At 42.4% G+C, this 27,115-nt stretch overlaps 2 protein-coding genes across 4 annotated transcripts in view; one reads left to right on the top strand and one right to left on the bottom strand.

Annotated features, from left to right (window-relative positions):
• mark4b (MAP/microtubule affinity-regulating kinase 4b) overlaps positions 1-5,830 on the top strand; it is a 72,730-nt gene extending 66,900 nt beyond the window's left edge. For 2 of the 3 annotated variants that reach the window (XM_079513397.1, XM_079513396.1), the window contains exon 17: positions 461-5,830. In XM_079513397.1, coding sequence (XP_079369523.1) covers positions 461-794 — 334 coding nt within the window. In that variant the 3' untranslated portion in view covers positions 795-5,830. The remainder of the gene's footprint in view (positions 1-460) is intronic. The other variant, XM_079513398.1, reaches the window with a different exon arrangement.
• ckmb (creatine kinase, muscle b) lies at positions 5,584-11,223 on the bottom strand. The gene is made up of 9 exons (XM_079513399.1): positions 11,088-11,223; positions 9,553-9,665; positions 8,867-8,963; positions 8,463-8,617; positions 8,200-8,332; positions 7,720-7,891; positions 7,241-7,364; positions 6,805-6,994; positions 5,584-6,200 (listed from the first exon to the last, which is right to left on the bottom strand). The coding sequence occupies exons 2-9, from the start codon at positions 9,643-9,645 to the stop codon at positions 6,022-6,024; spliced, it is 1,143 nt and encodes a 380-aa protein (XP_079369525.1). The 5' UTR covers positions 9,646-9,665; positions 11,088-11,223; the 3' UTR covers positions 5,584-6,021.
• Between the last annotated feature and the right edge of the window lie 15,892 nt (positions 11,224-27,115).

Raw genomic sequence — 27,115 nt, 5'->3', positions numbered from 1 at the left:
CCTTATTCTCTCAAATTCTCAATCATACTAGGTCGTATCCCACATTGATACATTCACACCTACATTTAACAGTGCATTCACACCTACATTTAAAAATGGTAAATAAAATAATCAAACCCACTAATATATTATATATTAACTTGTTTTCTTCTTCTCCCCTCTCCCTACTCCCCTGACCTACTCCACACACACACACACACACACACACACACCCCTCTCTCTCTCTCTCTCTCTCTCTCTCTCTCTCTCTCTCTCTCTCTCTCTCTCTCTCTCTCTCTCTCTCTCTCTCTCTCTCTCTCTCTCTCTCTCTCTCTCTCTCTCTCTCTCTCTCTCTCTCTCTCTCTCTCTCTCTCTCTCTCTCTCTCTCTCTCTCTCTCTCTCTCTCTCACACCCCTTCTTTTCGTCTTCCCCACAACTTCTCTCTTCCATTCCATACACTCCTTTGCCGGCGTGTCTCCAGTCGCCATCTATCTGGGCATCAGAAAACGGCCGAGCCCCGGACCCCCCGATGCGGCTGGGATGTGAGGGTACGGAGCCAACGGGACCCTGCCGAGGTGGTGCTGGCACTGCGTGAGGCGGCCCAGGGCTGCGGATGCCAGGTCCACCTGGCGGGGCCCTTCCTTCTGTCCTGCACCCACGGTGCGGCCGGCGCCCGTGTGGCCTTCGAGGCCGAGGTCTGCCAGCTGCCCAGTGGGCCAGGCCAGAGCAGCGGCGTGCGATTCAAACGCCTGTGGGGGGCTCCGCTGGCCTTCAGAGACATCGCCACCAAAGTATCCAAGGAGCTGGAGCTCTGAGGTCGGGGGAGGGGGGGGCGAGGCCGGGCCAGGCTCTGCAGACGAGGAGTGGATCGATGATGGGGAAGGGGGAATGAGGACGATGGGAGTGAGGAAGGATCAAGGAAGCTCTGAGAAGGAAGGGAAGTGGTCACGTGACTGGGTTGTGCCATGACACTTTCATGGACACTTTCATGGGAGCCAAACTCACACCGTAAGTGCAATGAATACATGGCAGTGAATGGAGCCGGCTGGACCAGCTCATAACAAACATTATTTATGAACAATTGAGACCTTTTGTAAAGTAATCACTTCTGGAAAATAACAGAAGACATATCACAGGTTGTTTTCTAATCACTTACTTTTCGATGTGCACAGAGTGCACAGTATATAATTTTATCTGAGCATCTAAACAGCAGCAGGTATCGTTTCACACAGCAGACAATAATGTGTTACATGTCTTCTGTTATTTTCCAGAAGTGATTACTTTACAAAAGGTCTCAATTGTTCATAAATAATGTTTGTTCATGAGCTGGTCACTGAGCTCTCATTGACTCCAGTGCATTCTGCCAAACTTCCGGGTAGTTTGGCTCCCATGAAAGTGTCCATGAAAGTGTCATGGCAGCCCAGTCACGTGACCACTTCCCTTCCTTCTCAGAGCTTCCTTGGGAAGGATAAGGATGTGGAGAAACCACCACTTCTTCTTCCTCACCCCCCACCCCCCCCCTCACCCTCCCCACTTCTGTGACTTAGCTGGCTTGGCCTCGCCACGCCTCCATTTAAGACCATTGGTTTGCCTGTTGATGCCACCATTAATGGACACACACACAGACAGATGGATGCACAGCCAGACATGCATAGACTGTCACCGGCACACTTATGGATGAACCTTTGAACCCCTGCTTTAGAGTAAGCCACCTCCTCCATAATCAGTGAACCAGAACCAGTCAAACTGTTATTTTTTAATGATTTCACATTTGATGACAATGGATGATTATGGAGATGCTGGTGGCAATGAAGACTGATAACTTGTTGTGTCAACATGGTTATTCCTATTGTATCATATTTGTCATCATTCCTTTTTAAAGAGCTGCTATTTAAATAATTGTCTCAGATTTAGATTTTTTTCCCTCCTAATAGGTTTTTTTCTTTTTCTTATATGCTTTTCAAATGGGCGGTTGATTGGCCCCCATTTAAATTTCCTTTGGTTTGCGTCAAACAGATTTTGCCACAAATATTTAAGAAGTGAGGCTGTGGTCTGACCTCCAGGCTCCAGGGGGAGACATGCAGAAATGCAGACACTTGACGGACTGAAAGAAGCTGTAGAGTAGATGGGGTGCTACAGTTTTGCCCATCACTCAGCTGACAATGCCCATTTCTCTGTTCAGTTGGACAGTTACCGTGCTTGCACATTCATACCATTTCTGGTATCGTTTTGACTCGTGTTTGGCCACCATCCTAGCTGAAATCTGTTAGTTGTACCAACCTGGCTTCTGCGTTGGTCACCGACGTTCAAAGCTGCCTAATGTCTGAGTCCTGAGCTGAGATGATTGTGAGGAGTACTGCTACTCTGAGCCATGTGTTAAGGTTGGAATGTTTTTGCTCTGATCCTGTGCTCTCCATTGTCACGTTACCTTATTCTCTTCCTCTGGAATACAGTAATAATAATGCTATTGACCCTTAAAAGCCCAGTGCCCTCACAAGTAGAGCTATATGATCTTTCACAGATCTGGCACACCCGGTTCATGTTTTCCATCTTGTGTGCATGCAGACACTGAACCAAACAGTATTTTTTTAGGGTTCATTTTATCCTACTTATGTAGCAGAGGAGTGGGGTTCAAAACATAAAACAACAGTGACAAAAGAGTGAAAAAACTAATCACAGCATATTAAAAGGCAATTAACTATACTATTAAGTGATGTACTTGATTTATGTTAGCTGTATTGATGCTGTAAACCCCACCACCTTGGTACTCAAGTAGTTTAAACCAAACTCTAAGTCTTGATTTATAATTCCTTGCGCGCTGGCTGTGAGTCGTGTTGTGAGCTTGTAGATCTGCTAGTTTTGGTGTGTGACACTGGCAAGCAACTAAGTATAAATCAGGCTTAAGCATTTGACTATTTGATTCAGGCATGCTCATTAGATCTGTAGAATGGGGTTAACAATGCTACAAAGAGGGATGCACCTTTTATGGGAAGTGTTTTATGTCTTACTATGGAGCATACCAGGAAACAATTTATAAAGTTTTTTATTTTATTTAGTGGTTGCCAATTCCCACCATGTTTGTATAGTCCCTGTTACTGCCAAGTGCCAACTCCTACTATTTGGTCTGGGAAGGGAGTAGACGACCACGTATTTCCTGGATGGATGGAGTCACCACCTGATCCTTTTCATCCGAGTCTCACCGCGACCACCACGGTGACACGTGCAGACTGCAGAGGAACAACCTCTCCCTCCCAGTTCCACTCCCTGCTGAACAGGTGCTCTGACCACCCTGTAGGAGTCACTAGTGTAGCGACAGAGAATGCAGCCCTGCTGGCTTCCCACCCAACCCGGCCAAGCCGGAGTCACCGTGGAGGAATTGAACCCCAGTCTGGTCTCCACTGTGGTTTAACAGGTTATTTGACCTCTTTGCCACCTGGATGTCTGAAGAACAGATTGGGCATTCTAGATTTTATCCTTATCTCTCTTTTATTTTTTTTTATGTGCCGGCCGGCCAGCAAGACTTGGGCATGCAATGCCAAATTCAGGACACTCATGGTCAAACTGCAAAGGCACAAATCGGCGTTGTTAGGCACGCAAATCTGCCTTGATAGGCACGTTGCCTATGTTCATGTTGTTGATTTTTTTTCTTTTACAGCAATGTAATGTTTTCATTCAATGCCCATCTGCAACTGGGTGCCTTGCTAAACAGGGATGTTTCCTGCGTGTTTAGACAGCCTGATCTGAGATCACATCAGTGCCACAACAGGTTTCTAATGTTGCTGTTCCTATTGTAAACATAGTGTTTGATTACTGGTCGGATGGTTTGTTCATGTGAACTCCACTAGTCTCCTTATAGAACCACTATTTGGACCATAATGTAGTATTGTGTTTTTTAGGATCCTGTCTTTGGACAGCAGAGCATACACCAGCGTTGAATGTCTGCATTACAAGGCCATCATACTAAATAAAATACAAACCGTGATTAGTAATATTCTTGGGAAATACAAGTTGAAAGGCATCTGGCTTCAGTTCACAGTAGATGTGCTGTAATTGTATACAACACCGTACATAACAGTTCTCTACTTGTAGGTTTGATGGCTCTAGGTGGCATGAAACATGCCATCTATTTTAATTGTTCTACTATGGACTTGCAGCCAAATAACGGTGTTTTTTCTTGTCTAGAAGATCCCTTCAAAAAATGATTTTGTAACTACAGTTCCTCATCCACTTAATAAAGAACATTTTCTTTGCTGATATGGTAACATAACAGTAGGTTTTTGTATCAAACGGTAAACCAAAGTTCAGTTAACTACCTTTTCCTGATTTTGTTTTACACCAATGGCATCTTGCCACCAAAAAAACCCAGATGCCCTCTGATTTTCTTTTAGTTGCCCAATAAATAAAACTTGGTTAATTTTATAATGAACTCATCTTTTTATGTTTTTCAGTTGCAGCAGTCAAATCCGTTTCTGAGAACTTGCTTGTTATTCACTGACCCTTTGGTTGCATTGATTGTTACACTTCTATTTTCTGGTCAACTATCTAAACCAAATGATCATGTCCCAGTGGGACATGATAATTGGGACAGTCCCACACTCAAAAATCTTTAATTATTGAGTTCCACAACATTTGCCCTATGTTTTAAACCTTCGCTCTACAACACCATAGTCAGCCTCAAGCCTGATTTATTCTTTGCTCAACATGTTTGATAAAACAAAGCATCAATCAGGCTGTATAAAAACAGGGCACCACCCCACCCAAATGATTGCTTGCTCGGGCTTTAGTATTTGACTGTTGACCAATCAGATTCCACTAGTACTGAATGGTATATGACTGTTAACCAATCATGCCAGTGAATGTCAAGCCATTCTAAAATGTTGAAGTATGTTCCCAGTGTGAGAGAGAGCTATATTGAACTGCTCGAAGACACTGGGTTATGTCAAGAATGTGACTTTGAATGACCTGGCTGTCTTTGGAGAACTTTCTGTAATTGACTGATGCCCTCAGCTGCTCATAGGACATAGCTACTAGACAGAATTACTTATCCAAACTCTTAAATTAATCCTAATTTTGTTGCATACCATCAACTGGGATTACTCATTTGGAATGGAAATACATGTGTTAGCAGACTTGTATGATATACAGCAGTAAAAAACAACAATGATTTTGGTTTGCTTCATGGAACGTCGCAACAGTTAGCCACCAATGTCTTAAAATGGTGAAATTGACTGAGGGCTAATATTTTGCAACATTTTGTCTCACCTGGACCCAACTTTCTGAACTGTTCCAATAGATACATACTGTTAGGGCCATGCTTAAAGAATTCACTAGAGAGTTCTTATAGTGTTTTTGAAACAGTTGCTATTATCAGTGAAACATACTTGTGGGCTGAAACTGCAGAAATGACCGACCTGCAATCCTGCATGTCTCCGAGGATATATTGTGTGAAGCAAAAATAAAGACTTTCAAATTCTTAAATGTTTTCTTCTTAGGTTGTTTTCCTGGCTGTAGCTATGTTTTGATATCGTAGTTTTTGTTTATGTATGCATATGGCTGTGGGCGTGCATGGCCCCAACAAGTCAAAGGAAGAAAACTGTAAATGAGTTTGTTTCATGGGGCATGTTTTAATTGTTCAATTCAATTTGTACAACCAAAACAGTTGTTAATTTAGGTACATACACATAGCCATGACCAGACTATGCATAAGGTTGATCCCAGGATGTTACAAAGGTGAATAGAGTGGGAGGAAATGATAAAGGAGGAAAGATAAAATAGGAAAGGAAAAGATAAGCTTTTAGGAAAGGAAAAGATCAGCTTTTAGGTTAAGAGTCATGAAAGTAAAAAGTCAGGATGGAATAAGAAAAGAAGAAGCAGAGATAAAAGTGGAGTGTCTTTCTGACGGAGTATAGTAGCCAGTCGGCAGATAACCGGGAAAAGAACTTTACAACGAGGCTAGATCATATAATATATATAAAAAAGCACAGAATTATGCGACAGTGATTCAGTCAACAACAGAGTAGAAGTCTGTCTGGTCTGTCCACTTTACTTCTGGGCGGGGATCATGCCGTCGATGGCCTCTCCCTTCTCCAGCTTCTTCTCCATCTCAACCATGAGCTTGACGCCATCAACCACCATCTGGACCTGAGCCACCTCGGAGGAGCCCAGACGATCAGCGTTGGAGATGTCGAACACACCACCCACGGAGGCAGTGTCCACACCGCCTGGAGGGAGGGAGGGAGAGAGGTTTACCATCAAGAAGAACAGTGGTGGTATGTATCAGATTAACAAGCTCATAAATTCTTTGTCTTTATGTTTAAGTACATTTACTCAAGTAGGCAACTGTACTTAAGTACAATGTTGAGAAATGTTTTACTTTACTCGAGTAGTACTTCCAATTTTCAATAATTGTACTTCCACTACATCCCAAAGCCAAATATTGTACTTTTACTCCACTAGTTATTTGAAAATTTCATTATTAGATTTTAATTATTACAAAACATACATTAACCACTTTCAGCCCTACTGTATATAATTCGGCTATTTGAAAATAGCAGCTCCACAAGCTTTTGATTAATTTTGAAAACTTTCAATTGGACATTTTTCATATTCAATAGTTTTACTTTTGATACTTTAACTATATTGTGATGCCAATACTTTTGTACATTTTGAATACCGAACTTGTACTTGTAAGAGACTTATTTCTGTTCAATTGACGCTTTTACTTAAGTAAAGCAAATGTGAGTACTTCTTCCATCACTGCTTGTGATTTGCACAGTAGCCAATAACGGATAAAAAAAAGAATACAAAAAAAACGTTTCCCCGTACCTGTTCCGCGCTTCTGCAGACGCAGCCTGGTGAGGACCTCCTCGAACTTGGCGTGTTTGCTGAGATTTGGCAGCTTGACATGCACTCCACCGCGCAGGCCGGTTCCCAGGTTGGATGGGCAGGTGAGCACGTATCCCAGATGCTCGTTCCACATGAAGCCGTGGTTGTGCTTCTTGAAGATCTCCTCAATCTGGCAAGAGAACATACACGGGGTGAGGATTCGTTTGTTTTTGTTATTTGAATTTTTTTTATATCGTCACAGGAAAAAATAAAACACTGTATATACAAGGAGGGGTGGGTGATCATCTGAAATGTGGTTTTTCAGGTCTGTTTTAAAAGCTGCAAGCGATCTATCATCTGCATTATTTGAGGGAGGGTGAAGGGCATTGATTCCACGCATGGGTGGTGGTACTGTGTACATGTAACATGCACATACCTTCAGCAGGCCAGTGCAGAAGCGTCTGAAGACCTCCTTCATGTTGCCACCCTTCTCCATGGAGATGACGCGGAGGTGATCCTCCTCGTTCACCCAGACAAGGAAGGACTTGTTGTCGTTGTGCCTGATCCAGAGAGAGAGTTTCCACTTTAGTTTCAAGACATTAACCATGTGCAGGACATTTAAAATATTTTAAAAGGGTATAAAACATACTATGTGGAAAAAAGAGACAAAGACAGTTGCCCTCTTTTACTTAGATATTACATAATCGGTTTCTCATTCTCTCGCAAGTTAAGGCTGGCAAGTAAGTGAAATCCTTTGCTAGCACAATGACACATCTTTATATTTTAGATTATACTATTGTCATAAGATATTCTGAATGACACATTTAAAGTAACCCCCCCCCCCCCACACACACACACACACACACAAACACTTCCCATCCAAAAATATAAGTATAATAAATATGTTTGTCTCACCAGATGCCTCTGCCGTCGGGCCAGTCACGGGCCATACCAGCGCAGGTCAGCAGGGGAGACACAGGCTTGTCAAACAGGAAGTGGTCGTTGATGAGCTGGTCCTGCTCGGCGTCGGTCATACCGTTCAGGGGGTAGTACTTTCCCTTGAACTCACCATCCAGAGGAGCCAGGGCTGAGGATCCAAACGGGAAAGAAACAAACACAAAAACACACACGCAGACAGACAGACAGACGCAGAGAAATGTGTATCGATTAGAATTAGTCAGAAATCATTTACTCTCAACGTCTGTTAACGTCTATCAAACTGCTAAATGCAGATGGCATCTTAAAAACGTGTCACCCGAAAATAAACTAAACGTATTTACTATTTAGAGTAAGAACATTAACCGCGTTGAGTTATTTTACAACTCTATGGTGAGCATTATGATGTAATTCATAGATAAAGGTGTTGTTTGCAGAGTGTCGTCGTTTCGTACTCACCCTCAATGGACAGCTTCTCAATGGCTCTGCGCTCGCCACGGCTGTTGTGGGGGGGCAGGGTGTATCCCTTGATACTACGTCCGGTACGCACACGGCTGGACAGCACGTAGGCGGGGTCCAGGTCATCTCCACCCTGGTGGGGAAGCGTGAGAGAACATTAAGGTGTGTCATCATTCACTACGACCACTGCTTAAACCTCACGTGGCCTCCAAACGGCTCATTGAGTTGTGTATATGTAATAGGATCTGATTCCGCCTCCGTACCTTCAGGTTCTCGAAGTTGAGGTCGGTGGCGTGCTTGTCGGTGGGCTTGTATCCACCATGACGGTCTGAGATGATGGGGTCGAACAGATCCTTGAAGACCTCGTAGGACTCCTCATCACCAGCAACACAGCCGACGGTCATGATGAAGGGGTGGCCTGGAGGGGACACAGATAAGTTAAAAACACCCGTTAGCAACGCACGAACCACGAATATCTGCACACTTCATATTTCCTTTGTTATAGCACTTGTGTACCATACACGATTCCTCTGGCATCATCAGTGGCATTGATGGCATTTGTTGCCTTGTATAATGCTATAATGTGAAGTGAGGTGAAGTGACTTTATTTGTTCTTTCCGTCCTGTAATATGTGACACAAGTGTATAGTGATGATTTAGTTTCTCACCGGGGTTGTCGACACCGGTCTGGACGCAGTCGTCCAGGGTGAAGCCGCTGGGGGTAGACTTGCTCCTCAGCTTGGCGTACAGATCCTTGGTCAGAATCTGGAGTACACATCACATCAGTATCAGTATTAACACAGCTGCATTGCATTAACCCTCCTCTGGTCCTGAGTGGTTTATAATGAATGCAACAGTAGAAAATGCTACATTTCTTAGCTCATCTGTACATTACAGGCAAGCTATACTAAGGAGCACATGGATCAGACATAGACTAGTGTCCAGTAATAGAAGAGCTAAGAGCTATGTGTGGCACAAGGATTTACATTTTATTTCAGTTTGGCAACTAGCACCAACATCCTCTTGTGAAGTGTCATGCATTCTAGAATTGGAAAAATAGTTTTGCGAGTTTTTTAGCATGTCTACAGTATGTAGTTTCTGTCTTGGGGAAAGGTAATGCCTTGCCATAACCATAACGCATAATGCTAATGGCTTTTAGCTGTCTGGTTATTGTACAGGAAGAGCTAATGCCTTGCTAAAGGGCATAATGGTTCTGGGGGGTTAAGCTCTCTGGTTCTTGTGCTGGAGGAGGCTAATGCCTTGCTAAAAGGTGCAATTGTCACTGTGGAATTATGGTACCGATCCTTGGCTGATACAATTGATGCCTGGCTAAAGGGCTCGTGTCGATCCATACCTTGGCCATGTGGTTGTTGTGCAGAGACAGATCGGGGAACTCCTCGTCCGCCCCCAACTTCATCTTGTAGTCATTGTGAACGTTCTTCGCCATGGTTGCGCTTTTTACTCCGCCTGAGGAGAGCGAGGAATTGTCATCAGAACCACTATAATTGCCAAGTGTAATAAACATTCAGAAAGCTTGTCTAGCCACAGTATAAGAGAGGTACATAAGATGTATTAAGTTGTTTTAAGTAACAATAGATGGGACCAGATCCAGTGAATACCATATTTCACGTCAGATGTTTCTCCAAGAGCCTCAAGTGCCTTGTCTATGAGCCTCCTGGTGAAAACCAGACACCTTCTCACACCACTTCTCATCACTTCTCAAGCTCTGTCCACCCCTCTCTCTCTCTCTCTCTCTCTCTCCCTCCCTCCCTCAAAGTTCACCAACAGCTGTCTGTTGTTTCTCAGTGTCTCCCCTCTGTGGACCCGTCTCCCTGCCTTGCTGACAGCTGTGTGGTCTCCATTGCTCGCCTGTCTGCCTGACCACCTGTCCTGTTATTTATAGCTTGCCTTTCCATGTGTCTACATCAGAGTGTTCTTCCCACCATGAGTGCTACAGGCTTCAGCAGACAAACCGAAGCACACACTTTTCTCTCTTCCCTTTCTGCTAGAGATGCTCGGTAGCTATTGTATAATCTGATTCCACAGATTATTCAATATCTGTGGAATATTCTGTGATCCCCCATACCATGGGAATCACCTATAGTTGCTCTAGAAATCATTTAGTGCATTCTAGAAGGAAATCAGATTTCTGGTACAACTGAATTCCAGTGCATTTCAGAGCTGCAAATGTCAGATTACGCATGCGCTGCACATTATGAACAGGGTGATAAACGCAACAAATGCTAGGCATACCAATTGTATCAATTTACATGTCTCTCTGCCTGACTCGCCTCCCATTTCTCTCCCCCCCCCCCCCCTCCCATCCACCCTCTTACTGCCATGACTCTCCCTGCCACACCAAAAGGTCAGCATGTGCATGCATCTCCGATGGTGCCAAGAGTTCCAAGACTAAATCAAGCACTCCTAAGTATGCCATGGGCTACTTCAACCTGACCTGCTGCCGTCAGCAACAACTGATACTGTAGGTGTTCACAACTGCCTTTGTGACAGCTGTGCTGACATGATTTAACAGACAGACAAGATGTCCCAAACAATTCAAAGGAAACCATGCATTTTGTTGCTCTAAGTAGTCTAAGGCTGTTAGAAAAGTTGATTTGAGTAGTTCCCATTGATTTCCCATAGTTCCCACTGCAGAGAAGTCCTCAAGTGGAAAAAAAATAGAAAAGAAGAATATTTCAATGCTCCAGTGTAGAAAACACCAGTGGAGGAATGCATTTGACAGAAGGAGGAAATTCTCCATCATTTTCTGCTTTCCTTTTCATGAGGTATTGTCAAAGTTTAGTTTTTTCCATATTTCTACGGTGAAAATAAAAATAAATCCCATTCCCATTGAGTTATGGGTAGAGGCTTAGTAATAGTTTTTTTTACCTGCTCAGGAGAAAAGTGAATAACAGATCCCGGGATCAGAGCCTGTTATGATGTGTGTAGGAGTTGCCCAACGATTTCCAAGTGACTGACTGTAGGTTTTATACTCAGAACTCTGTCGCTATTGGCTTGTCGACCCTCACATCCCTCCGTGTGATTGGTCATTGGAGCCCCTCTGTGCCTGGTTGAGTTTCTAAAAGGCAAGAACCAACACTCGAGACAAGGCAACAGCTGTGCCCCCCCCTGGTCAACCAAGGGCCCAACCCTTCACCTTTTTCCCACTGATAGATGTGTTCGCAAAAAGCAAAAGGTAGAATGAGGCTATAACGCCCATTGACATTTAGGACTTAGGAGTGTGAAGAAAAGCACATGCATTCTCCTGTAACCAAGATGTGAGAGCAAAGGTAGAATGAGGCTACAAGACACACATTTAGGAGTGAAAAAGACACGTGCATTGTTGTGTATCCACAGGGTTCTCATTCTCCACACAAACATACTGTAGCTCAGTAGCTGTGAATGAAATCAACATACAATTTACTTTTTAGGCATTTAGCACACTCTTTATCTAGTGACTCACACTAAGGTAAACACATACAGCACATCAAATACAGAGAGCGAGTGTAGTGCCTCAGTAATGTTGGATTATACTTATAGGTAAACCGAGAACCTAGCATCAGTCTAAACGACATAATATAAAATAACAATATTAATAATGTATATAATATTACATTGAAACAACATGAGTTAAAATGCACCAAAATCGGATGCATTAGAATGCATGCCACTCACAATACCACTGCAATTTACAAATGACAATTTAGGCATAAGTGCAAGATCAGAAATGAATGGCAGTAAATCTCATGTGAGCCCACACCATCTATTGGCACAATGGACAGTCTTAACATCACGTCCCGTGTTTTATGATTCTACACACCGTAAATGGTCAACACAATTGGTAAATTATTTAGTGGTATGCATTATCACCAACTTATCCATATCACCAACTTGTCCCCTCACTTTCTGTATCTCACATAGCTTATTGTGATTGTGGCTTATATCAGGTGAAATCAACCAGGTCAAGATTCCTATACAGGATCTCCTCACTGGTCAACAAAAACACCTTGAAGACCCTAACAGGAGCCCTTGTACAAGGTTTCTTCGACTATGCATGCACCTCTTGGTACCACAGCACCTCAAAGGCCCTTAAAACAAGGCTCCAGACTTCCCAAAACAAACTGGTCAGGATATACTACTTGGCCTCACTCCCCGAACCCACCTCACCCCTGCCCACTTTGACAGGCTGGTATGGCTTAGGGTACAGAGTACAGCATCTTGCAATGGGTCTGGTCCACAAGATTCAATACACCACCAAGATACCCATGTACCTATCTAATTACTTCCTTAATGTCAACGAAGTCCACACCCACAACACCAGAGGGAGTTCAACAAACCATGTGCAACCCAGATTCGGCACAAACAAGGGACCAAATTCATTTCCACCAAAATGTGGAACGCCAAGACATGCAAATCCCTTGACTCCTTCAAAACCGCTCTCAAAGGGCACCTACGGACGGCTGCAATTCGAAATCTGAATCCCCCACCCACCCCTCACTGTATATGTTTTTTTCTTGTTTTTGGTGTATATTTGTACGTCTCTAAATGTTATGATGAATTGAACATGGTGGACCCTATTGTAAACAAATTTAATGCGTTATGGTGTCGTCCACAGTTAACAGTTTTGTATTGAGTTGTGCTTGAAATGTACTGTCATTCTCCAATCTGTTAATAAATACTTCAATCAATCAGTCAGTCTATTTTAACTGCAAACGCAGATGGCCCTGTTTTATTTTTTGTTTACACCTTATGTACAGATAGATGCATGAACACACAGACCCTGTGACGCTACAGTTTGGAGAATGATAACACTTACTGGTTTACTTGTTATAGCCTTCCATGAATGTATAACCACTTTGTCTTAAGCCCTATATTGGCATGGGGCTACATTATAGCACATCAGATCTCATTAGAGACATAACTGTCTTATGTGGCTGCTTGTGCCTAGCTGTTTGTGGTCTGTGCATGCCTACCAAATGATCCATTTGGGTCTAACTCTGAGGATTCTACTGTGTAAAGTAAAGAGAGAGGCAGTGAGAAACCAACAATATAAATGTCATATATTTGTCATGGAGAAGAGCTGAGTCATACGAATGTGTTGTTGGTCATTGTCAAGATTAAATTAGTCTTACTTATAATTGTTGCTTAGATTGTTTGGCAAGATTCTGCAAAAATGAACAAGTCTGTTGCAAATTAATGTTTTACTTGATTTAAAAATTGGCAATTAGATATTGTGGGCAAATCATACATTATTCTCAATGAGAATATATATCAATATCAATGAGGCCATTGACAAATATTGGGAAGAAAATAAATCAAAGACAATAACGGTTGTAATAGTGAAACAAAGGAAATAAAGTAATAGTTGTCAGTGACTTCAAATTAAAATGTTTCACTCTGGATAAGAGTGTCTGCTAAATGCCTCAATTGTAAACTCACAGGTAAAGTACAGTAGGGATAATTGCGTGTTTTTATGTGTAATTACATCTGCATTTACATGCATGTGTGTGCACATGTGCTTCAGTGAGGCTGTATGCCAGCACAGCGTTGCCGTTAGATAAAATAGTATAGTATAGTGCATGCATATCTCCATGTCAGCCAGTCTGTCATTCAATCCCACCTCCTGGCTGAGGTCTTTCAGGTTAATATCCCTTTGTGTCTATTTCTAGCCACTCTTTAAGACACAGCTGCCGTGCCAAGACAGATACAGCCTGCTAGGCTGCTACATATATATCCAAGCAGTGTGTGGTCTATATCAGTGGTTTTCAACCCTTTTCATATCATTATTTATTCGGCATTTGAGAACGTAAAACATAAGAATATTTTGTTGCTGTATTGAACTTGGTACCATAGGACATGGCAACAGGCAAATGTTGAAAAAATATTCTACATTCTCTCTAAAATGTGTAGACTTCTTGTAAATTAAGTAATGCAGATGTTTAACAATAATTTAACTCTTGAGAGCGTAAAATGAAACCAAATGGACCCATTTGGTCCATTTGGTTTCATTTTAGTTAGAGTTAAAGATCTATAAGGGTCCATTTGGTTACCAACTCTCCATAATTTAGCTCAAGGACCACTGGTGGTCCCCGGACTGGTTAGACATACCATTGGTCCGATAACGACAACCTATCTCAAACCCTCACCCTAACCTCCCACGGGGCAGCACACCTAAACCTAAGCTTAACCCTCTCTCCCTTAATCCGGTCGTTTTAACGCACCCCTCACCAACCTTAATCCGGTCGTTTTAACGCACCCCTCACCAACCTTAATCCAGTCGGACCAATTCTATGTCTAACCAATGCTATGTCTAACCAAAGTATGCCTCCCGAAAAGCACGGGTCTATATCATTCCCTTTTCACACAAACTATGACCGCTCATGATGCTTTTAGACTGTTTGTTACTGGAGTTTTAGCACATTATTTGTGATACTTAATTAAGTGGGTGAATTGCTGAGCTTTACTGTCATATCGTCTCTTTCGTTTGGAAACCTCCCATGTCCAAAATTGTTACTTTTGTACCACCCCAAAAAGGCCTCTGCCCGGGCTCTGGACAGGGCCGGTGTCGTGTCATTAGTCCGAAGGCTCATTGTTCCGAAATTACTAACCCTATCCCTATCCCTAACCCTAACCCTAAACATAACCGCAAGTACGGGAGCAGCGCATGTTCGGACTAACGGGACTTTGGAGTTTACAGGGCCTGTTCTGACATCATTCTGACCTCTGCATAGACTCCATATTTGGGCATGCCTGACAAAGAATGGGCATAAAAGGGACCCAATATCTGGGTGGGGGATTCATTTCCAACTTGCATCGTTCCAAGTAGGCCAGTGTCCAACGGGCACCGCTGTAGAGGCCCTACGGGCACCACTCTAGTTCTATTTTAAAAAATGTGAAGTGAGGGGTGCTAATATATTAGAGTCTAACTCATGTTGATTAGGTGATGTAATGGTGATGTAAAACAAACAGTGCCAACACAAACATTAAATGCCATTAACAATAAAGAGACAATATGACGTAATGAGTTACAAAATGACGTTTTCCCTTTATTGTCAATGGCGTGTATTAAACAAACATTGAACTAAAGACAAACATCAAACCTGTATATAGGAAAACATAGCAAACGTAGCAGATCGACAAGCTCAAAATGTGCCGCTTTGCTCCCTGCTTTGAGCTTGCAGATCTGCCCATGTAGGGCATTCATTTATGAAAAAACGCAAAAAGTTAAAATATAGGAGGTTTCTGCCCAACAACAGCAATGTTTGTTTTTTTATCTGCAGGACAGAACAAAGGAGAACACCCTTCAGTTGTCCAATGACAAGTCATTGGATCACAGGACATTATCATCAACAGTTCTTGAATGTATTTTCGATGAGGTTGCCTGCCCACTATTTCTAGCTCACAATTACATTGAAGTTACTGTTCTAATACCTAGAATGGCAATGCTATTTTATTTCAGACTTCTCGCTTTCTTTGGACATCCATATGATCCATATTTAAAATGTAAGTATAAAAATGTCAGCCTCTTAGTCGCTATTGTACAGTTGTTAGCTCAATTACCCTCATCTGTGATACAATTGACATCAGATCTGCTCTCAGACGCAAATCCACAACCACATCATGTGATAGAATAGAGATCCTTGGGGGCGGTGCAGACACACACGATGGCACAGACAGCAACTAGTAACCAAAGCTGCTATTACGTAAGACAGCAGGCTTTCCCACAACATAACGAGATCTCTGGAGTTTAAAATAGTTATAATGTGGGGTTTGTTTTTGTAGTTGCTAGTAATGGACAGTTGTTGTGCATCGATCTCACAAGATACCAAGTTTAAAAAAATAAATCAGAACTATTGACACATATAGTATAGACAACAAGGATTGTATTATTTGGTTATGTATTGTGTCACATAGGAGGGATATATTGCCAAGAAGCACCCTTACTGAGACAGGTGATGTGTCAGATGTATGTCAGTACTGTGCATTTAAATGATAAGCTTGCAGATGGTGCTGTTATTGTGATTGTAGATTGCTTATGCCCCACACCTATCCACCTGTTGCTTCTGCTTTGTGTGAGGGGGGGGGGGGGGGGGGGGTGTCTCCCATCACTCGTGTTGTGCTGTCGGTTTTACAATGAGCAGGGAGTGACACAGGAATCAGAACTACTGATGCCATTCAATACTGTAATCCCTGTAGGTATCTTCGTATGGTTTGGGGGAAAGCCAAATCATGCAAGGATCAATTCAGGCTCCACTCTTATCAGCTGCCTTACAAACCTGCAGAAGAGTTGAGGAATGAGTGGTCAGAACATTATACTCTGTCCTAGTGCCGTAACTCTAAATCAATACACAGGGTCCAGTTTCACAGCTGTGACCTGCCTGTCCACAAACTGCACTTACCAAATTAGCCTCTGACCAAGTGACCATGTCCCCACATGTCCCCATCCCACAGTGTACAAATGCACAAAACTGCATGCACACACAGTAGGCATATGTATGTATGTATGTATGCATGCATGTTGCAGATCATATAATGCACAATGTTGCATGCACGCATGCATGCACGCATGCACAAACATGCATAAAGTACGTACACACTGTCCTTTGCATGCATGCAAATGGTGAAAGAGAAGGGGAATTTAGGGATGTGAGGCGCAGATGTGAAAAATTCCAGGCAAAGGTTTTTCCTTGGCCTCTAGGGAGTTGCCATACAAAGTTATTCACAAATCCGTGCAGTTGGAGGTAAAAACACTTTTCGGCCAGTTATAGCGCCACCATGAGACTGAGTTGAAAATGTTCACGTGGCATTTCTTCCTCGGCCTAGTGGGAATGTGCGTGCGCAATTGCACACAAATCAGACGATGTGTTCATGATTTGCAGCATTTTGTTTGAAACTGAGCACTCCTGCGAACTTTGGAAGCCAATCTTAGCCAATCAGGATGGAGTCTGAGAAATCTGAAAGACCCATTTCGTTGAATGGCTCTAGAGAGACTGTGTACCAATTTGCGTGATGTTTGGACAAAATCTGTAGGTGTACTGTCCAAAAACTTGTTTTGCACAAAGCGGCCTCCTGGTGGCGCTATAACAGGCCGTTCTGAAAATTTTGGGGCAGAGGTTCATCGTTGGCATCCAGGGAGTGTGTGTGCAAAATTTGGCATCGACCGGGTTAACGGTGCCGGAGATTAGCTGTTCACAGACGGACGGACGGACGGACGGACGGAGTGCAAAACATACTCTCTCCCCATGCCTTCGGCCTGGTGGAGACAACAAGAGGGATTATTTTATTATTAACACAATACAGGAATCAGAACTACTGATGCCATTCAATACTGTAATCCCTGTATGTATCTTCGTATGGTTTGGGGGAAAGCCAAATCATGCAAGGATCAATTCAGGCTCCTCTCTTATCAGCTGCCTTACAAACCTGCAGAAGAGTTGAGGAATGAGTGGTCAGAACATTATACTCTGTCTTAGTGCCGTAACTCTAAATCAATACACAGACAATCCCCATGCCTTCGGCCTGGTGGAGACAACAAGAGGGATTATTTTATTATTAACACAATACGAGTGTGAACATTTAAGTTTGACAGGTGCACTGCACACCTGATCATTTATTTTCTTTGATCAAATTTGATCCCTGTTCATTCCTGTCTACAAATTACCAGGAAGATACTTAATTCGACCCCCTATTGCATAATGCATGTTCTATTTGTGTTAAACCCTCTATTCTTAGTAAAACTGACCCCAGTTGCAACCTTTTTCCCGTCTACAATATAGAGGGTATGCGCGTGACCGCGTGTCATCATCTTACCCAGAAGTTATGTGGGAACGCCTACTGAGTGGCAAAAAACTACTTTCTGGCCTTGACAGCGGCCCATACATCCAAACAGAAAGGTCCTATCTGCTTGCATCAAACAACGTTAAACTCACTTTGCCACTCACTTTGCCACTGGATTTGCCACTCACTTTATGCATGTGCATACCCTCTATTGCAGCAGTTCCCAAACTATTTTGGCCATGCACCCCCTGTTGCCTCACGACCTAGCTGACGCACCCCCCCACAAAATGAAATATATGAACATATTTATTTGTATATGTGCAACATATATGTGACATATTATTCGAAATTGGCCGCCTGCATACGTATGTCGCATATAGAGCATAATATGTCTCTAGCTATATAGAGACATATATATTTTATATCCACATATGTGCATATAGCCACATATATGAATATGGCATATACTCTGCATATACTTGCCATATATTGGCATAATATGTTAATATATTTAAAATAAAACCATAGCACCACCATTAGCCTTTTCATGACGCGCACCCCCTAGAAGGCGCTCGCGCACCACAATGGGTGCACGCACCACAGTTTGGGAACCACTGCTCTATTGCGATGCGTTGTGAGCTTGTAGATCAGCTATTTTTGGGGACCCCCCCCCTAGAATAGGCATGCTGGGGTTCAAGTGGTTAAGTCTTCTTTAAAATGGCTCCACCCCTTTACTTCTGACACACACACACACACACACACACACACACACACACACACACACACACACACACACACACACACACACACACACACAAAAAGCTCCCAATCAAATTCATGCATTCATAAGGAGGTGATGTTTTATTGTTTAATCCATGTCATATATTTCACAATGATTCACCTGATTTGTCCAACATAACTGATAGTTGTACAATTTGTACATTAGCTGCACCTTGTGTGTGTGTGTGTGTGTGTGTGTGTGTGTGTGTGTGTCTGTGTGTGTGTGTGTGTGTGTGTGTGTGTGTGTGTGTGTGTGTGTGTGTGTGTGTGTGTGTGTGTGTGTGTGTGTGTGTGTGTGTGTGTGTGTGTGTGTGTGTGTGTGTGTGTGTGTGTGTGTGTGTGTGTGTGTGTGTGTCCTCTGCTCATTCAAACCAGTTAGCACTCTGGGTCATGTGGTCTGGCATATGTCCAGTCTCCCAGATTAGAGTGTCACTCTATCCCTCCCTATTCACCCTTAGGGGGCCACACGGCCCCATGGACTCCCTCGGCCGCCCTAGAGGCAGCACCCAGCAAGGACACTTATGTAAACAGGAACAAGGCGTGGTCACATCGACGGTACCAATAGAGAGGGAGACGAGGTGCGACATTCTTCTGATCTCTATTATCTGTCACTATAGTGCTAATGTAGGGCTCCACCAAAGAGTTATATGGGCTCCACTTGTTGCTCTCGGAGGGTAGGGTGACCATGAGATTGAGAATGTTGTAAGAAGAGTGTGAGAGGGGACATTTGAATAGAGAACTGGAGTGATTCAAAAGTCAATTAAGAGACGAGAGTGAATGGTGCTGAAACCTAAATGAATTAATCAATATCGCATACTATACATCCTCATATGCATATGCTCACAATATAGCACATACAGTATGCATAAATGCAGTAGGCTACATACAGTATGCGTACATGTCATGTAGTATACATACAGTATGTATATGCAGTAGGCTACATACATACAGTATGCATGCATGTACTATGTACATGTGTGTATGTATCTTAGAGAGCATTTTATGTAGACTTAGATAGCAGTTTATCATTTTATGTAAACATAGCATAACAACATAGCATATAGTGTATATATATACACAGTATGCATAGTTTCATTATATAGATATTCCACTGTTACGTTCTTAGCTTACTCATGATTCATGATAACTACTTTGTATGTATATGATGTATTGCCATGCTTTTTTTTGGTTCTTGATTAATGTAAATCACTCTGGATTAAGAGTGTCTGCTAAATGCCTAAATTGTAAATTGTACATAGCCTACCGTATGCATAGTATGCATTTCCCAAAGGGAGTGAGCACACACAGTCCCCTGGCACCTCAGGAGCTGCATGCTTTAGGTTTTGGTGCTGTGTTCAAGGGCACATTAGCAGTATGCTATGCACCATCAGGGTGATCTCTACAAAATTGGTCACATTGGTCACTCGCATTCACTAGTTAGTTAGATTTACTTGAGGGTAGATTCAGTGTGTGGGTAATGGGTATACGTTTTCCTTTTGTTGACAGATGCTGATATTCTTATCCACAAGTGCAACTGTAGATCCCTACTGCAGATAGCGAACATTACAAGTAATTAAAGGGGCATTCCACTCATTTTCAACATTTTACTATGTCATTAATATACCTTAGAGCTGTTGTGTGGAAATAATAAAAAAGGAAACACATAATGGGGGAACGTTTTTTATTATTTCCACACAACAGCTCTAAGGTATATTAATGACATAGTAAAATGTTGAAAATGGGTGGTTTTCCCCTTTAATAGTACACATGCAGTTGATAAACTCAAACGTCTTAAGTTTTGAGCCCTGAGATAATGCACAAATATGAATACACAGTGTGAGTACACCGTGCACGCTTTTATGTCTTTGGCAGGCGGTTCCCATGATGAGGGCATTCCCCCATGACAAGGTGGGATCCGTGGTGGGGGGCAGAAGAAGAGAGGTAGGGAAAGGATGAGAGAGAGGGGTCTCAGGGGGAGGAAGCCTTTACAGCAGCTGTTGAGGGTTTGACTGCAGTTGGTAAGGTTTGCATAATTTCTTATCGCATGTCTGCAGTCAGTGCTTGTTTATGGCTAAAATGCACCTGTTATGCTGTGACTTAAATCGTAATATGACTCGGTTCTAACAAGTTAGGCTACATCTTCACTATTTATTCTCCTTCACCTACTGACAGACAAAAGCAGGGTATTAGTGGGGATCAGTGACACTCATTGGGTGTTAACAACACAATGATAATCTAATTTTATCCTGACCAAGGCAATATCATGTAAAAGCATGCTTGTCCTTATGAGAGTCAGATTAGAACTGGATAAATGAAGACAATCCATGTGTTCATATAGTGATTACTTTCATTATTTTAAAAGGTGTGTTTTTGATTGATTGCATACTTTATTACAGTTTGCAAATAGTTCAAAAAGGTACGATTTTACAATGATGCTAAAAGCAGAACAAAGCAGAGAATGTTTACTTGGACGCAATTTTAGATAGATAATTAGATAGATAATTATGTGCACAAGTTACATGTGTGGTAGTTAGATTGTAGTGAGAATAGCAAACATATTTTTGGCTGCTATCAAAATAGCTGTGGACATTTACATCAAAACGTTTTCTAACTTGACTAAAATGAGTCCATGCAGCCCCAGATGATCAGGGAAATCAAATGTTACTTTTCCATGACCGTAAAATCTGCTTATTATTATTCCTATTAATTGTCTGTATTTATGCATTATGTATATCTGCATATCCAATTTTATTTTACTTTATTTATTAAACAATACAAGAATTCAAAATATTCAATCTTTTAAGTGTCCTGTCCATTCATTTTTGGCTTTTTTTTGCTCAATTGCCGCTGGGAGAGTAAGTACAAGGAGAGGGTGGGGTACTATGCATATGTATATTGTATACATAAATTCACACGTTGCTACAATCATTGCTGTCGGGCAGGAACCTTGTATCTAAATATTTCAATTTTAATGGTATTTTCCAACCTAAATGAATGCCCTACTTTGTCGTATGACACTATTGCACATAAGTAGTTGTATGCTATTTTATTTTGTAAAAGTTTAGACAGTTTTCCAAAAATAAAATCCCTAATAATAACATGCCCAAAATAGGGACACTATAGATTGAAGGTGTCTGTCTCTGGAGGTTATAAATATTTAGCCAATGACTTCTATAACAATAGCATGTGACTACAACAACATTGGATCCATTGAAACAGGTTCTTTGTTTTCCATTTCCTGAAAAGTGACAGTTTGGAACATGCAGTACAAGGTTTCAACATTACATCCTCACATGTACTATAAATGGTAAATGGTGCATTTATATAGCACCTTTATCCAAGGCGCTTTACATAGATTGTGCATTACATTCACCCATTCACACACACATTCATACACCGAACTTCATGCATGAGTGTCCAAGTCGCTCCTTTACACCTGACAGTTTCCCTGGTTGGACATAGCGCAGGGGTTCTCAACGTTTTTGGCCGGGGACCCCCGGAAATGCTTTGGCAATGTCTGCTACAATAACCTTAAACCATTTTGGGCGGGAACCCCTTTTGGTGTTTTAAGCATTGTTATAATTTAGCTATTGAAAAATAGCAGATCTACAAGCTCATAGCGTGCCACCGAGTGGCGCGCTACGAGCTTGTAGGTCTGAAAATAAAATGTAAAAATAAATCTTTTTTTTTTCTTTTTTTTTAAATAATTTGGGGACCCCCTAAAATAATTTGGCGACCCCCCGAGGGGTCGCGACCCACGGGTTGAGAACCACTGACATAGCGCATGGAAGGAACAGTTATTGTTAGTTTTGAGGGAACATACTGTAGGGCTTTTTCACTTCAGAACCCATATTTAGAGGAGACAGAAGGGACAAGCTCTAGTGTTGTCTGTCTGTGGAGGAACTGACAAAAGGTGTCAAGATGAGGTGTTCATTTTAACACGTTTACTGTATATACTTTAATCAAATGTGTCGAAATGAAACTAGATTGGCAGACCGACAAATTTGACATGTGATGGAGGTGTTGCTTGAAACACTAACTCAAAACACATTTGAAATTCATAGAAAAAAGGGGGACGTGATAACAACTTCGTCACTTGAAATGCCTGTTAATAAAGCTCCACAACTTCAAATCCCAAAGCTGTGCTTTAAATGTCTGACATGCAGGAGACGCGTGACCACAGGAAGTTGGAGGCGGTTCTCACACCTTCTTTGGAAGTCCTCACACATGACCTTTGACCCTGGACTGGCTTTGTCAGACATACAACTCCAGTGCCAGAGCAGGGAAAGAACATGTTAGAGCCCGCAAATAGACCCACTGGGCATTTTGTAAGATGATTCTGTCAACCAGTGTCCGTGCCATGTTACATATGTCACACACTCACACAAGCAAAAAGCATGCAGGCCTGTATGTGGTGATATAGTGATCTTTTATTCTGCTAATAAAGAAGAAAAAAATTCTGCAAGGCATAGTGTTGGTTGGTTGTTATAGGCATATTGTTAGCATTCTAAGTTGCCCGGAAGTGAAACAAAAACAAATTCATAGTTCCACATCCTGCACACACAGTAATCATTGTATAATATTGTTACATCTATGCACATGGTTGCTTGTCTTCTCTGTTCATTTTTCGTTTATTCCCAAATGTCTGTCATGCACTGGCACAACCCCCTATATCACTCATTATTGACCTGTGGTGGCCAACCAGAACCCACCTTCCTATTTGTAACACCGCTGCACTTCCTGGTCGATCTCTGTCTCTCTTTGTTCCTGAGCTTGCTGTGATTAGTCTGCTGTTCCACCCCTAGGGGTTTATGCACCATGACCACCCACAAGTCAACCATAATTAATACAAATCCTCATTGTTAATTGAACTATGATGTAACCCGGCTATCCGGTTACATTGATACACTCGGAGGTACAACTTACGTACAACACTTAACTTTCCACACATCAACACGTTTTACAGGTTTGTGAGTTATGGGTAACCTGTGAGCTTGTACTACAGCAGTAAGGACTGGAGTAACATGCATGGGGTTGTTGGGGTGTATGAGGGGGGGGAGGAACCCCATGTTGCTATGTTTAGTTCAGTTCATTACCAGGTTCTCCAATGCCAGCTCGCCCGATTGAATTGCATCGAGTCAGCTGTCAGACTGTCCTCCTCCCTTACCTCCATTCCAACCATCCGCTCATCCACCTTTATGTGGCCTAGCTGTGACTAGTGAATAGGTTTTTATTTTTGTTTTGTTTTTGAAGAATGGCCTCTCTGGTATTATTTTTCTTTACTGGGGCTGCAGGATTCAAACCACGACCTTTCAGCCATAGACAATGAGCACTCTGGTTCATTCTGGTTCTTTTTTGAGTGGTGTAAACCACTCCTACAACTGGCTTTGTTAGTTTGTCTGTCTGTCTGTTCGTACCAAAAAATGAGCATGGTTGCCATGGTCACCCAGTTCACACGGGTGCGATTTCATTACGTCAGACATTACGTCAGACCACAGCTGATCAGTCTATATAAGACCTTACACCACTCAGTTCACACAGGTGTGATTTTTTTTATTATCACTGTTAGTTTTTTGTGACGAATTTCCAATGCCAACAACTAGAAAACTATTAAATTAATCTACACATGCATAGCTGAGAACCTGACAGATTGTACTGTAGCTGTGTGTGTGTGTGTCTGTGTATAGCTACTGTGTGTTGTTGCGTAATCCTTTGACCGTGTGTGCATACTGTAGTGTACTGTATGTGCATGTTCCCCATGAGATAATGGCAACTATGAACTCCTGTGTTCTTATTAAACCCACCCCCATCCATTTGTGACAAATGGATACAGGCATGCATTTGTGCACGCACGTCATCCCGTTCCTCCCTATAGTGACAGCTGTATGTTGGGTGTCATTAGTCTGGCATTGCCAGTGTAAAACGTTACCACCATTCCTGTCACTAGCGTATTGATCTCATTCCCTGTGATCTCCTCCCCTCCCTGTGCTGCTTAACACCTGCTCATCACACTCCCCAAAAAGCCACACCCCTTCATTTCATAATGCCAGTGACCACTGGTTCTCAACATGGGGTCCTGGGATCCCCAAGGGTCCTTGTGGGGGTCCCAGAGTTGTCATTCATTTTAGTCAATATTTAATAGGCTGCTAATGGTTTGGGTGCATATGAACTCTATCATTCATGATCATCAGACTGGACAAAAATTTAACTAAACCATTTTAAAAAACAATTTAAACTTAACTTAATGAAAATGAAAACATGAAGTCAAAATGAAATAAAAACAAATCAGTCAGTGTCTCTGATGTACAGTTTACAGTGCAATATATAATCTGATAATCCAAGAGCATGATTATACATACTGATATTGCGATGATACTGTTATTTTGAACACTGCTGCTGCACTGATAGGTAGTGACAGTAAGACTTGATTTATACATGGTTGCGTGCCAGTGTCAAGCACTGCACATAGGCCTATCAGATCTACAAGCTCACAATGCATTGCGCTGTAACGTGTTGTGCAAGTATAATGTTGTCACTAGAGACTGCCGCAATCATCATAACCCCTTGCACCGAAGTAAACACACCAGAGGCGTATCTACAATAAGGCGAGGGCAGGCGTCCGCCTGTCCAAATCCATTTCTGGCCTGGCCAAAATCCATACAATGAGTAAAAAAGACGACAAAAACAAGACCTGAGAACTATGAATGGACAGCCTTTCAGCCTTTGTATCCTACTCGTCTGGCAGGGATATCTCTTTGAAAACCTTTAGTGCTACGATTGTGCGCGGGGAGACGACAATTAACACTTATCTTGCCTGCCCAAAACGTAATTCCTGGATACGCCACTGAAACACACTGCTGTGATTCATGTTTTCATGGTCATAGTCAGTTGTAATAAAGGTGTTTAAGGGTTTTAATGTCAGAGCACCTCTCTGCAGATGGAAGAAATGAAGAGTGCATCAGATGGATAATGACATTTTCTTGTCACTCTTATAATTAATTCATTTAGATTTTTTTTTAATTACTATTGATAGTTAGTGGTAGAGCAACAGGAAACTGGGAGAGAGCATAGGAGTGACATGCAGCAAATTGTCCTCTTGGCCTAGGAATCGAACCAGGGTCTGGTGCCAGGCATTAGAGCCCGCATGGCATGCACCCCAACTATTCAGCTATTGGGTCACTCTGTCATTGGTTCATTCATTAATTTATTGAGATACTCTTTGGCAACTGGTTCACAGAATCACAATAGCATGTATTGTCACATCACAGGTTTACAGGTGTAAAACAGTGGCATGAAATTCATTTTTGTGCAAGCTCCATTTCCATAAAAACTGAAAGGGAAGAAGGGGGGGGGGGGGGCAAGGAGAAGGGAAAGAGATCAATAAAAGCAACAATTCATATAAATATGAAATACATATTTACACATTGTTTGTTACACAAGAGTCCTGGGGATAACGCATTGAAGGGTTTTCTGTGTGGTCTTCTGCAGTACCCAATAAGTAACAAGAGACATAAGAATCATTAGCTAGTAAAATGTATATGAAATAGTTTTGACACAAGCTAAATCCCAACCCTTCTGCAGTACGGTACTGTTCTTCTGAGAGTTGCACACTCTCAAAACAAAACATGGTCCTATGTAGGAACCTTACTATCTGACCCCATGATTGACCCCAATTCCTCCCTAGATGGGGACAGCGGTAGACCCTAAATGACACTGATATGGAACACGGAGGCCTACAGTACTATCTCAAATAGCTTAGCTTCCCTTATATGGTTTGTTCCCGCTAGTCTGTAGATCCCAGTCACTTGCTGGTGCTACTCTACCGTCCCAACAGCTGAGCAATCCATCAAGTTACTACTCGTATAACTGTCTGTCTGCCACTATGTGCCTGCAAGAGCACTAGCAATTGTGCATGCACAAGTGTGCACAACTATATGTGCGGGTACATGCGTACATGCGTACATGCGCACGCACGCACGCACGCACGCATGCATGCACGCACGCACGCACGCACGCACGCACACACACACACACACACGGCACACGCACACGCACACAACATCTTTATTTGCATTCACATTTAACAAGACATTCTTGAACACAAACAATAGAAACACGTGCACACGTGCACACACGCACGCACGCATGCACACACACACACACACACACACACACACACACACACACACACACACACACACACACACACACACACACACACACACACACACTTGACAGACCCACTTGGCTAGTTGCTCTCTGTCTCCCCCTCTCTAAATGATCCACTCATTGTTTCTGATAGTAAAAAGCCTACTCTTCTTTCCCTCTCCCACTCTCCTCTCAGGATAGTAGTGCAGAAA

The sequence above is a fragment of the Electrona antarctica genome, assembly GCF_951216825.1.
Source record: "Electrona antarctica genome assembly, chromosome: 11".
Taxonomy (NCBI): Eukaryota; Metazoa; Chordata; class Actinopteri; order Myctophiformes; family Myctophidae; genus Electrona; species Electrona antarctica.
The sequence above is the reverse complement of the archived record's forward strand: the minus strand, read 5'-3'. Positions and strand labels throughout refer to the sequence as shown.

Excerpts from the sequence above, each read along its gene's own strand:
- ckmb (XM_079513399.1), bottom strand. The coding sequence starts at position 9,645 with ATGGCGAAGAACGTTCACAATGACTACAAGATGAAGTTGGGGGCGGAC. Across the intron at positions 8,618-8,866 it reads GACCGGTGTCGACAACCCCG|GCCACCCCTTCATCATGACC; the intron begins GTGAGAAACTAA and ends TGTCCCCTCCAG. Across the intron at positions 7,892-8,199 it reads TGAGAAGCTGTCCATTGAGG|CCCTGGCTCCTCTGGATGGT; the intron begins GTGAGTACGAAA and ends TTGGATCCTCAG.